Here is a 12969-nt window from a genome sequence, read left to right on the forward strand (position 1 = left end):
CCCATCCTGCGCCTCCGCCTGAGGTCTCCGGGTGGTAGGAAGTGATGCCTTCACCCCGAACTTCCCAGACCATGGCAGCTCACGCCAAATGGTGTGATGGCTGTGTGCCTGGAGGAGGCTCCGGCTGGCATGCCCTGGGAGGCTGAAGGCTCTGTGCACCTGGGTCCCCTTTGACATGGAGTCAAGTCTCCCCAGGACAGTCTCAGAGGGCAAGGGAAGGGTCCTGCTGGGCTTCCGAGGGGGTGGGGAGGGCTCAGGCGTCCACGTGGGTCCATGACTTCGGAAGCAGGCCTGGAAAGGACACCGTAGGTGTGGGTGGCAGCGAGGTGGTGGCAGGAGTCCTCTGCCTGCCTTGCATGGGGGGCCAGAGTGGAACCATCCGAGTTTGAAGGGCCTCACTCAGAGACCCTCTGCAGCGCAAGGCCACGGCCAGCCGGCCTTTTGCGGTCAGCAGAATAGAATCTATTTTTACGATCCTTTACCATGCCTCTGAACGTGGAGGTGGTGGCTACTGGGGACGTAGTCACGGACTTGCCCATCTTGTCTAGAACACACGTCTGCCCCTTCTTTGAGGGACTATACCTCCTCCGCTCACGCTGCCCTTGGGTTGGGTCAGAAACTGTCAATCACGCCCACAGCCCCAGTGAGGCCACGTGACCAAGTAGAGCCAATCAGAGTACCCCAGGTCCATCCCGCAAGGGTTGGTCGAGGGCTGGACACATGACCCGAGATGGACCAATCAGAGCCTCCCTGGTACTAAGCTGCTCTCCAGGGTTTCTTCCTTTCGCTTTGCATCCTTTAAGGCTAGAAAGCCCCGAGGCGGGCAGGCGCGAGGTCGTTCCGCGCTCGTAGAAAAGAAACTTGCAGGGCGAAGAGGATCAAAGATGAGAGACGGGGAAGAGGAAGGGAGAGAAAGAATGAGCAGATGGTTTTGTTTTCCTGGGTCACCGAGCCCTGTGGACCTGGTCTGGCTCCTGCATCCCGGGTCCCCAGGAGCCTTCCGGTAGTTCCCCAGCTGGCGTTGGGCTCCTCTCGCCGGCGGTCCCCGCTCGGTTCTGGAGTCCTGCCCGATTCCGATGCAACCCCCCACCCCCGATCCAAAGAGAGGCGCTCGTTCACGTCAGTACTATGGAAAATGAGGTCTTTTATTCTCTTCTGAGAGCGGGCTTTACAGAGCCCCAGACGGAGCTCCGGCTGGCCCCGGGGCAGGAAAGCCCCGAGTGAGTGCTTGTGTGTGTGGGTGGGTGCGTGCGTGTGCGTGTGCGGGGCGGGCGTGGCTGCGTCCTGAAGCAGCGCCCGCATTTACACGGCCGGAGCCAAGCCGATCGTGTTGTTCGCGCGATCGAAGACGGTAAAATACAGCCTCAGGAAGACATCACCCAGAATCCAGGAGTCCGAGAGCAAGAGGCCGCCTCTGCCTTCATCAAAGTTGCTGTAGCAGATGCCCTGGTGATCCTGGAGGAGACGGAAAGTCACCAGTCAGCCCGAGCCCTCACTTGCAGCCCGCCTGCGACGCCAGCCCTTCTCCGCTCCCTCGCCCTCCTCTCCCGGGAGCCACGTGGCTGTCTGAGCAGCTGCAGAAGTAGGGGGGGGGGGGCAGCCAGGAACCAGAGCTGCCTGCGGCTCCCCTCACACTCTGCTGTGTCTTTCCTGTGACTCAGGCTGGGCTGTTCCCCTCTGCGGAGAATGCCATTCCTTCTCTCCTCCCCCTGACCTGCTCCTGAAGACTGTGCTCAGCCCCTCTCTAAGCAGCCTGTCCAGCCCCGGGGGGGCCCTTGGTGGCCACCCAGCAGCATCCGCAATGGTGTGGCTCGGCCTCCAGGGGGCGTCTTCCTCCCTGCTGCTATGCCACATTCCTGCAAGTCCCAGATTTGAGGACCAGACCCCAGGGTTGGTCCTTACCTCCCGGATGTAGGCACTGGCTGGCACTGGGTAGTTGATGCCGTTGATAGTGAAGACGATGTCAGGCAGAGTGTTGACGGTGTCACAGTTAATCATGTACTGTCAGAGAAAGAGGGAGAGAGAAGGTTGGCCCAGCCGATCCTTCCATCTCTGGAGAGCCCCAGAGTGTCCCTGCGGCATGACCCGTCACCTCGCCACTGTAGGACTGCTTGGCATCAATGATCTTCTGGATGTTGAAGACAGTGTCAGATGGGCCGATCAGCAACGAGGTTCCGGTGTCAATAATGGCCTCGCAGCCACCATCACAAGCAATAACCTCCCCGTTCATGGAGATGCTGAGAGACAGGGGGATAAAGCAGGTAGCAGGATCACCCTGGGGGCTCCCGTCCCTACCACACTCTCCCTGGCTGTCTCCAGAATAGTCCTTCAGCACATGCCTGCCAGCTGTTTCCCTTTGTTCTGATCATACTGACCTTTGACTTCCTTCAGTTCTTGAATGTCCCAAGCTCTCTTGTGCCTCAGGACCTTTGCATATGCTGGTACCCCTTTCTAGAACCATCCTCACTCCCTTTGTCTGGCTAATTTCTCCTCTTCTTCCAGGTTCCAGCTTCACTGTCACATTTCTAGGGAAGCCTTACCCCCAGACTCAGTCAGCCTCCTCTCTCGGTCACCTCGGCATACTTTTACTCATTTCTGGCATGTATCAAAGTGGTAATTCACTGTTTGTCTGACTTGTTTCATGGACATCTGCCCTGCTAGACGGCGAGCTCTGTGGGAGCAGTTTCTGTCCTTAGGGCCTCCCTCAAGTGTCCAGCACACAGCAGGTGCTCGACATATTTTTGTTGAATGAATGAATGAAGCAGTAAGTGAGGGAGGGACGAGAGACCCCTCTCCGGTGTCTGGCTCATTATGGGGCCCACGTAGTGAAGATGGAGGTTCTCTGAGCAGGTGCTCAGAATGACAGGAAGGGGACCACCGGCTGCTCTCCACCGGCTCCCAGCGCGGGTGCCGGGGGCAGGACTCGGGCGATGGAAGCTTCCGAAGGGCATTTTAAGCTTTCGTCTGCTGGTATCTGGAACTTGTCAGGGAGCGCGGGGCTATCAGAACCTGTGGCGATGTATGTGTGTGTCTGTATGTCTGTGTGCGTGTGTGTGCTTGTGTGTGCATGTGTGTGGGCATGACCTGGGGCTGCCCTCAGAGGGCCGGGCTTACCTGTCCATGGTTAACTGCCAGTAGAGGGGTCTGGAGACGGGCACCCAGTTGAGGTCTCCACTGTAGTAGGAGTGGTCCACACCGCCGAACATCACCACGCTGCCCTCTTCCTCCTTTCTGCGGGGGGACGTGGGAAAAGGCTCATTGTGAGGGAAGAATAACTGGGGGGGGGGTGTAGAGTTTTTCAAGCTTAGCAACACACCAGGCACCGTCTAAGGGCGCGCTTCTCATGGCTCACTTGTCCACACGTCACAAAGCCCCATAGAGTAGGCTCTCCTCTGCTGTCCATTCTACAGACAGGAAGGTTGCGGCACGGCGGGGCGGAGGCCTGGCTAGTGGAGGGTGAAGCGGAGTTCTAACCTGGGCTGGCTCTGACCACCCCCTCTGCTGGTCCCCTTTGGCGATCAGAGCACTTGGCTCTGTGGTCAGGGGCCGCGTCAGCCAGAGAGGTCTGGCCTGTCCTCGTTCAGCAAAGCCGAGTGTCTAGGCTCACACGGGATGCGGGCTGCACAGCCCCACCTCTCTGTTGTCCCTGTTTTGAAATTCCTAATACTTGTAAAACAAGGGGCCTCCTATTTTCATTTTGCACTGTCCCTGCAAATTATGTAGCAGGTCTTGGGAGCATGCTAAGATGTTGCGGGGGGGGGTGCGCAGAACCCCAGGGGAACCTTGCCCCTGCCTCCCTGCCAGGCTCCATTTCCACTCCCTCCTCCCCAGTGCTCCAGCCCCACTGGCTCCCTCGCTGGGCCTCGGGTGCTCCTTCTGGCCATGGCACAGGTTTTTCCCTCTGCCTGGGACTTTGCTCCGTAGCCCGCCTCTCTCCCATTCCAGAGGCCTCAGCTCAGAGAGGCCTTTGCTATAGCCCGTTGATAGCCGCCTTCCTGGGCAATCTTGTGCAAAGCTCCCCTCTGAGCCTCGGTTCCCCCATCAGTCAAATGAGGGACTTGGACTGCAGGGGTCAGCCGAGTTTTCCTGTGAAGGGCCAGATCACCATGATTTTAGGCTTTGCTGCCTGAGGATAGCTCTTGTGACTGCTTCATGCCGCCGTTGTAGACGAGATGGAAACAGACACAGACCAGAGGGAAACGATTGAGCGCTCTCAATTACCTCTCAATAACACTTTATTTACAAAAACAGGGGGCGGGCCAGAGTTGGCCCCCTCCGGCCATAGTTTGCTGCTCCCTAGATGAGATTATCTCTCCAGAAACTTCAAGATCAAGTAGTTTCCAATTTTTCATGTGACTGGAAGCATCTTATGGCTGATTCGGACAAAGAACTCATCCAGCCCAGACTTACTTGCTCAAGTAGAAGGCGAAGAGCTCCTCAGAAATGAGACCTTGTTTCCACAAGTTGTCGAAGACAGGGGTGGTCCCACCGAGGCCGAGGCTGGGGTAGCCCAGGCCCAGGATGCCATCAAAGACTGCATATTCCATGAACCTGCCGGGTTCCCTCAGGCTCAGGCCAAACGCCTGGGATTCGTCAACGAGGCCCCCGAACTGTGGGAGAAGAGGGTGTCACCAGGGAAAGGTTTGGAAAGCAGGGGCTGGGCTAGGAGATGCCACTAACAGCACGGAGAAGAACGGAGGTGTGGCTGTGCCCTCGGGGACCTCAGCTGGCTATGACAAGCCAGAACAGAGACACAGGTTCTGTGTGCCGGGACCCCGTGGATTTTAACCCACACCGGCTCCTCCTGCCGGCATCATCCCTCTCTTACAGGTGGGGAAACAGACTCAGAGTGGGACCAAATTGTTTCTGCTTGAGGATACAAGGAACAGAGAGGAGGATAGTCTCCTTTTGGGCATGACTATGGTCTGATGACAGAAGTGGAGTGAATCCATTGCAATTCATGTGGATTCTTCATCTGCCCAAGGGAAGAAGCCTGTTGTACCACGTGCTGGCAGAGCTTTTATGAAAATTCTGCCTGGGAAATATGCTGGTGTGTGTGTGTGTGTGTGTGTGTGTGTGTGTGTGTGTGTGTTCAGGCACTTTAGGGGAGGCAGCTTATAGCTTTTATTGGAGTCTCAGAGGCCCCCAAGGGTCAGGATCCATTTTTTAAGCCCCCCACCTTCTGTGGTCCCTGCTTCTTTGCCTGAGTGCCTGGAGCCCCCATCTGCATTCAGAGGCCCCACATCAGCTCTGCTTGTTCCCCCAAAACATCCCCCATCTGTGTGAGTCCTGCTTCGCACCCCAGCTCTGCCAGTTAGCAGGTACATGACCTTGGGAAAGGTCCTCCCTCTCCCTCGGTTTGCCCATCCATGTGATGGCAGTGACAGTGCCTGCCTCGTCAGGCTGGTGCAGGATCAAACAAGTTCTGGCAATGAAAACGCCCAGCACCATGCCTGGCACAGTCTGAGAATATAAAAGTGGGCAGTTGGGGCGTGTGGGTGGCTCAGTTAGTTGGATGTCTGCCTTCAGCTCGGGTCATGATCCCAGGGTCCTGTGTTGGAGCCCCACATCGGGCTCCTGCTCAGCCAGGAGCCCTGCTTCTCCCTCTCCTTCTTCCTCCTGCTCTCCCTGCTTGTGCGCTTTCTCTCTGTGTCAAATAAGTAATAAAATCTTAAAAAAAAAAAAAAAGTGGGCAGTTTTCTGACACCTCTCCCTGTTTGCAGGAAAATCAGCCTTGAGCTAACCATGGGGAAAGGAGCTGCAAATCCATGCCCCCAAGCCGCGCCTGCATGATGACCCACTCTTGGGGTTAGCTATTCTAGGATTCCATGTGTCAGGGGGAGTCACTATCTCCCTAGGGACCCAGCATCCCAGGGCAGGCAACCAGCTGCTGGGGGACTTTGGGAAAGGGAGGTGCTCCCACCTGACCCTACATCCGGTCCTGTTAGCCCTCATTGCTCCCCAGGCCAGCCTTCCTCGGCCTCTGGTTTCCACGTTACCTGAACGGTGTCATAAGCAAGAAATCCTGACATCCTCCCAGAGCCGTACTGGAGGTGGATAGGCCGCCCCGAGATCCGGAAGGTGGAGGACAGCAGAGGATTGAAGACATTGTGATTAGCTGCAGACACAGGAGGTGAACATCTGTCAGCTTGCCAAGGACAGAGGACGGGGTGGGGGGGGACCGAGATGGGGGAGAAGACACTCACTGCAGGCAGGGCTGGTGCAGTAGATGGAGGGCACCCACAAGTCCGATGAGCCTGTGTCAAAGATGACCTTGAACTCCTGTGGGGGCGTTCCAATGCTGATGGTGCCGACGTAGGCCAGCTGCAGGGACCGGGAAGGGATGGTTCAGGCAGGTTGCCCTAGTCCTCCCTGACCCCCAGGTGCCTGCCTCCATCAGGTGTTCCGTGTCTCCTGAAATCAGCTTTCAACCACTCTACCTCGTAGCCTCTACTCAGGCCAGTGCCTCCATTTGAAAAGCTCTTCGGTGTCCTCTGCAGCTCACTAAATCCTTTCCACCCACTTGGCCTAGCTTGAGTGCTTCCTCCTCTAGGCAGCCCTCTTGGGTCACCCCAGGTCACTTCTTTTAATCTCAAAACATAACATCAGTACCATGCAGGTGGCCCTTTTCCTTGACCTTTGTTTATGTTCTGCTAGTCTCTCCGGCTGGGCTATGCATTCTTGGAGAAGAGATGGGAAGTTTTGTTAACAATAATGATAACTGTAGGCGCTCAATAACTTTTTCACCGGAGTCATTCTTGGGGCTGGACCTGGTCACCATAGACCAGGAGTTGAGGGTGGGGGTGCCTTCTCCTCTGGGGATGCCGTCCCGGTTTTCCAGCGTCTCTCCCTGCAGGAGCCCCAGCCCTAGCATCCCTGCTCGCACCACCAGATGACCTCCAGCCCCTGGCCAGAGCCCTAGGGAGCTCCCTGGAGAGCCGTCCCTGCCCCTGTCCCTGCCCCTGCCCTGCCACACTTACATCCAGGTAGTTCCTCATGGGTTCGTAATATACCCCCGGGTCCAGATCTGCAGACTCCACAAACTTGTAGGCCAGGTTGTAAGGATGCTTCTCAAGGTAATCGCGCAGTCTGTCTTTCTCCCTGAGGTTTTCTCGCATGGACTTGATCCTTGTCAGAGGGATTCTTGAAGCCGGCATCGGGAAAGACAAACAAATGAGAGGTGGCGATCTCTCATTACAATGTAACTGCTACTTCTCATGCTGTAATCCTACCGCATTTTTTCCAAACATTAAAAAAAATATATTTATTTATTTATTTGACAAAGATCACAAGTAGGCAGAGAGACAGGCAGAGAGAGAGGAGGAAGCAGGCTCTCTGCGGGCTCGATCCCAGGACCGGGGGATCATGACCTGAGCTGAAGGCAGAGGCTTTAACCCCCTGAGCCACCCAGGTGCCCTGAAGGCAGAGGCTTTAACCCACTGAGCCACCCAGGCACCCCTTTTCCAAACATTTTTGGATGTCATCTTATCAGGGCAGGCCACCCAACACAATGGAAAGACTATGGCAATAAACTTAGGTTTGAATACAGGTTTCTGTTGCATAATCTCGCATAAGCCGTGTGGCCTTTCTGTGCCTCGGTTTCCCCACCTGCAAAAAGGTGGAATGGTAATAACCCCCTCACATAGAATGTTTGGGGTGTTAAACAAAATGATGGCTATCATGCACCTGGCTCTTGACGATGGCAGTCGTCAGTATTGCCACTGTCGTCTTACTGTATCTTTCTCAAAGAAGCCCTGGAGGGAAGCAGGATGGAAATCATCATCCTCTTTTTATAGAGAGTCGGTGACTTGGATATGGTCACGCTGCTTGTTAGAGGCAAAACTGGGCCTACCAGTAGCCCTGTTGATCTTTTTTCAGGGCTCAACCAGAAGAGAGAGTTTATGAAGGAAGTGAGGCGATGGGGAATAAATTAGAGAAATTAAGAGGGTAGAGTAACAAGAACTCAAACTAGAAAAAATAGAGTTTTTCATGCAGAGAGACATCCAAAGAGACATATACATATGAAAATGGAGTGAGAGCAAAGAGAAGACCTAGAAACAAATGCAGGAGAAATGCTGTTCCTAGACAGGACCATGCCTACAGTTGCACAGGTTGTACACTGAACAATTCCAAGGGGTGCCATTTCTCACAGCTCATGATATATGACTGGCACTCCTGGAGTTGTACAACCTTTCAGGCCTGCCTCAAGACATCTGGACCTCACAGTGCACATGGTAAGCTACTGATCAATAAATGGAAACTTGAACTTTAAGACAGTCTGGGAATGATCATATTCTCTCCTTTACCCATGGATGGGCAGGAGAATAAGAAGGCAAGAAAGAGCCCAGAAAGAGAGCTGGTGCCAACTGCAGTCCCTGTACTTACGTGACTAAGCATTCTGAGAGGGCCACCAGCCCGAGGACCCCAAACCACTTCATGCTTTCTTCTCGGGTTCTGAGCATGCAATGGCCAGCACGAGTGGCTTGTTATATGTGCTGTGCTCTGCCTTAGTCGTGCCCCCGAGGGTTGCTAAATGAACCTGATAAGACATATGACCCTCTCGGATAAGATCTCTATCCCCATCAGTGTTTGTGAGGAGGGGATTTAGAAAATTCACAGAATACAGAGATTTCTATTGTGATCTCTTCCTTGGGGCTTGGCTGGGGGAAAAAAAAAAAAACCAAACAAACAATCCTGAACCATAAATTTCTAACAAAGAGTGGGGAGACTCTTCCTATCTTGGAGATAAAGGTGCTGCTAATAACATGCTAAAAATAAGTGCCAGGTGCTATGCTTGACTTTCCTGATCTCGTGCGGTCTCCCCAGGGCCCGTGAGGTGTGCGCTGATATCCTCATTTGGAGAGATTGGTAGGAGGAAGGTGGGGGCGGGTCAAATGTCACCACGAAGACACTGAGCATACACGTGACTTTAGGTGGTGGGATAGTAGACCAGGGGCACTCAGGATGCCACTCTGCATGTCACCACTGCATAATTTTAATGTTAGAAGCAATGGAATGCATGCATCCAGGAGAGCTGTTATTCACACAGCAAACACTTATTGGGGACCCACTGTCGCTGGGGCCTTGGTTAGAGGCTAGAAAGTCAAAGTCAAATAAGACACAAGTGGTCCTTGGGGTGCGTGGCTGGCTCAGTCGGAAGAGCAGGCAACGCTTGATCTCGGGAGGTTGTAAGTTTGATTCCCACGTTGGGTGTAGAGATTACCAAAAACAAAAACAAAAACAAAAAACCCACAAAACACTAGTAGTCCTTGCTTTCAGGAAGCTTGCAGTCGAGGACACAAACTCATGATCCAGGAGGCGAGGGAGATGAATGGAAGGACTGGACGGGCATCACGGGCACCGGGCAGCACGTGCCCCACGACAAGGAGGCGGTCTCTCCCCTGCTCCCTCCAGCAGTTGCCACGCCTGGCTGGCGATGCCAGGCTGGCCACGTTTTCAAGAGATGTCAGGAGTCTGGATGTTTACGTGAAATCCTTATCTTCAAATGTAAGCAACTACTTCCTTAAAAAAAAACCCCAAAAACCAAAAAAACGAAAACAGACCCGAAAACATAGCATAAGCCAACTCAAACAGCTACGGGCTACAGTCACCACGTAGGCTCTACAGGTTTTTATTTCCAGCCTAGAGGCGGGAGTAGAGTGCAGACTGAGGGGGTGTCCGGTTCATGCTGGTTGGATGAATGAGAAACTGAATGCATCCCAGCCATGTGAGTTTTCCTTGCGTTTGTGAAGCAAGACCACCAAGGGCAGATCAACCAACAGACTTACCAGTAACCTCCATTTGCGGAGCACCTGACATATAGCTCCCCATGGGATCCATACCTTGAACAATTTAGTCTGCCAAACCAAGTGCACAAAGGAATAATTTAATTTTTAAGTTGGTCAATCAAAGAAGGTTAAAAAAAAAAAAAAAAAAGAGTATCCAGAACTTCTGCTTGGCCTGAGATGAACAGGGCTACCTATAAAACTGGTATCATTCCAGCCAAAGTAAGGAGAATGGCACTTTACGGCTCCTTCCAGGACTACTGGGGGCTCTGGGGTTCCTCTGTGAGATCTGTCCAGGCCTGACCATTGAGTAGGAGGCTGGCCTGGTCCCAGGCCTGGGGGGCATATGGAGTGGGGGGGCACTCCATCTCACTCCTCCATTCTCTTCGTTGTTAAAATTTAGTTTTGGGGTCCAAGGGATTTGACAGCATCTAGCAAATGACACACACACACACACACACACACACACACACACATACACACACGCCCTTTTTAATGTAGCGATTCTACCTCTAGGATTCTAGCCCAAAGATACATTTTGACAAAAATAGGAAACTCCTGTGAAATAATTCAACCAAATCAATTTTAAAGCTCTAATTGGCTTTTGTAGACAATTCGGGGATCGGGCAGCATCCTCTAGCAAATAGAGGGGAACTCCTGAGGCATGTGTACAATGTGGAAAGTATTCGTGGAAGGAGGGTGGGGCAAGAAAGTTACCAGCAAAAGAAGAAGATTTTCCAGGTGAGACTGCTTTCCCTTGGGGGTAACCAAGGAGTCTTATCAGACAGATGGTTTCATCTTCCTTGAGGGGACGGAGAGGGCCCGTTTGGTCGACTCACTGGCGCATGTCGGAAAATTCCTGACTGACCAGTTAAGATACCTTCCTGGGGGAGGTTGAAACTGCAGTTAGATTATGTATTAAAGTTTCCACTGGCGACTTGGCCTAAGTGATGCCATTTTGGGCCTGTGGTTTTTTTCTTTTTTTTTTTTTTAAAGATGTATGCACGAGCTCTGCACTGCAACGTTATTTGCAAAAGCCAAGTTTATTTATTTGACACAGAGAGAGAGCGAGCAAGCGAGCACAAGCAGGGGGAGTCCAGGCAAAGGGAGAGGGAGAAGCAGGCTCCCCACTGAGCAGAGAGCCCAATGCAGGGCTCGATCCCAGGACGCTGAGATCATGATCTGAGCCCAAGGCAGGGGATTAACCCACTGAGCCACCCAGACGCCCACGGTTATTTTGAAACCCTGAAGTTAGAGGTTAAACCAGTAAGTTAGGGGCGCCTGGTTGGCTCAGTCGTTAAGTGTCTGCCTTTGGCTCGGGTCATGATCCCAGGGTCCTGGGATCGAATTCTGCAGCAGGAAGCCTGTTTCTCCCTCTCCCACTCCCCCCTGCCTGTGTTCCCTCTCTCGCTGTCTCTGTGTCAAATAAATAAATAAAATCTTTTTTTAAAAAAACAGTAAGTTACTAATTATGCAAATGTTGTCCTGATGCAAGGCTTTCCATGGAAGAAAAAAAAGATGGAAATTCATGACAAGAAAGTTAAAGTAAAACCCCACCTAAATTTGTACTAACCAACTATTTTTGTCTTTCTAACAAAATACGTAGAGCTGACCGGTGAATCACGTGAGGTTTAGGGGCACTGACCCTCTCTCCCCAGGCTGCCGAAAATCCACATAAAAGTTTTGACTCCCCTAAAACTTCACTACGAACAGCCTGCCATTGGCCAGAAGGCTTGCTGATAACATAAAAAGTCGATTAACAACTATTTTGTATGTTATGTGTATTAGGTCCTATGTTCTTACACTAAAGTGAGCTAGAGACAAGAAAATGTTATTAAGAAGTTCACGAGGAAGGGAAAAATTGACAGCCCTGCACCAGACAGACCGCAGAGATTCCGTGTTTAAACAGACCTGCACAGCTCAGACCCGTGTTGTTCACGAGTTGACACTATCTCTTGGCTCTGGCAGCCGAAAAACCTAGAAGCCATGATATGTGATAACAGGCAGTACCCTGAGGCCCGGCTTATGGCCTCCAGATACCATTTACCACAGGAGCATCAGGGATTCTTGAAGAGATGGCTGATTCCAGGGCTGCGCCAAGAAATGCCCAGGAGGAGCCCAGGATGTTTCAAGGGTCCAGAGAAGATCCCTGGAATCCTGTCCAAAGGCACGGGAATCAGTAGGAAGAGGCTTCCAGGGGCCCAAAGTGGGACAATTTGAGCATCACATCAAATATACAACTCATTATTCTGATCACGGATAGAGGAAGGGAAATAATCATCAATATTTATGCTGTTCAGGTCTGAGCAAATATTTCAGATATATTTCAGGTAACTACAAATAATGCTGAAGGAAAGTTCTTTATTGAAGAATTCTGGAGAGGAAAGTCAGAAGGAATGGTTGAATGAAGAAATCACTGCTTCGCAGTTCCTAATAAAACAAGGGATCTAGGGGAAGAGCATCGGTGGATATTGGACCCACAAGATGGGAAGCCGTAGGGGGAATTCCAACTGGTGAAGGGGAAAACCCCAGGACCCACTAATCAACCCTAATATCTATCAGTTATGCGCCTATTGAAATGATGTAGTAAGAGATCCCTAGAACTATCTACGAAGTATTCCAATAAAAATTTTTCAACTTAAGTCTGAATGTAACAACAGGCTTCAGGAAGTATGTAGATAAAGGAACAAGGAAGCAATCATGTAAACCCAGTAGTTGGGACATTCTATAAGATAAGTAAGCACCCCCCCCCAACCCCGCCGGCTTAAACCTTTTTAAATATTTATTTTTAAGCTTTAGAGAGAAAGTGAGAGAGAGCAGGGAGAGGAGCAGAGGGTGAGAAGCAGACTCCCAGTTGAGCTTGGAGCCCAACACTGGCCTTAATCTCATTACCTTGGCATCATGACCTGAGCCAAAATCCAGAGTCAGATGCTTAACCCACTGAGCCACCCAGGTGCCCCTCCCTCCCTCACTTTTGGAACAACAACAACAAAAACACAAGGGGAAAGACTATTACTTATTCAAAGTCTTAAGAGATAACAATCAAACGCAACACGTGTATATTCTTTAAATCCTGATCCCTAATTCAATTCAATAAACCATTAAAAGGCATTTTGAGAGAATTAGGGAAATTTGAACATGGACCAGACATTAGATGATATTAAAGTTATTGGTAATTTTGTTT

The 12969-nt window shown here is 51.8% G+C and overlaps 1 protein-coding gene across 1 annotated transcript; it reads right to left on the minus strand.

The window, feature by feature from the left end:
- Positions 1-1302: 1302 nt before the first annotated feature.
- Positions 1303-8438, minus strand: LOC308351940 (pepsin F-like; the record flags this gene model as incomplete). The annotated part of the gene is made up of 9 exons (XM_080817888.1): positions 1303-1455; positions 1903-2001; positions 2093-2237; positions 3115-3231; positions 4411-4610; positions 6000-6118; positions 6207-6324; positions 6981-7143; positions 8386-8438. 9 exons carry the CDS (start codon positions 8436-8438, stop codon positions 1303-1305), a joined length of 1167 nt encoding a protein of 388 aa, XP_080674014.1.
- Between the last annotated feature and the right edge of the window lie 4531 nt (positions 8439-12969).

Source organism: Martes martes (genome assembly GCF_963455335.1).
Source record: "Martes martes genome assembly, chromosome: 10".
NCBI classification, from domain to species: Eukaryota; Metazoa; Chordata; class Mammalia; order Carnivora; family Mustelidae; genus Martes; species Martes martes.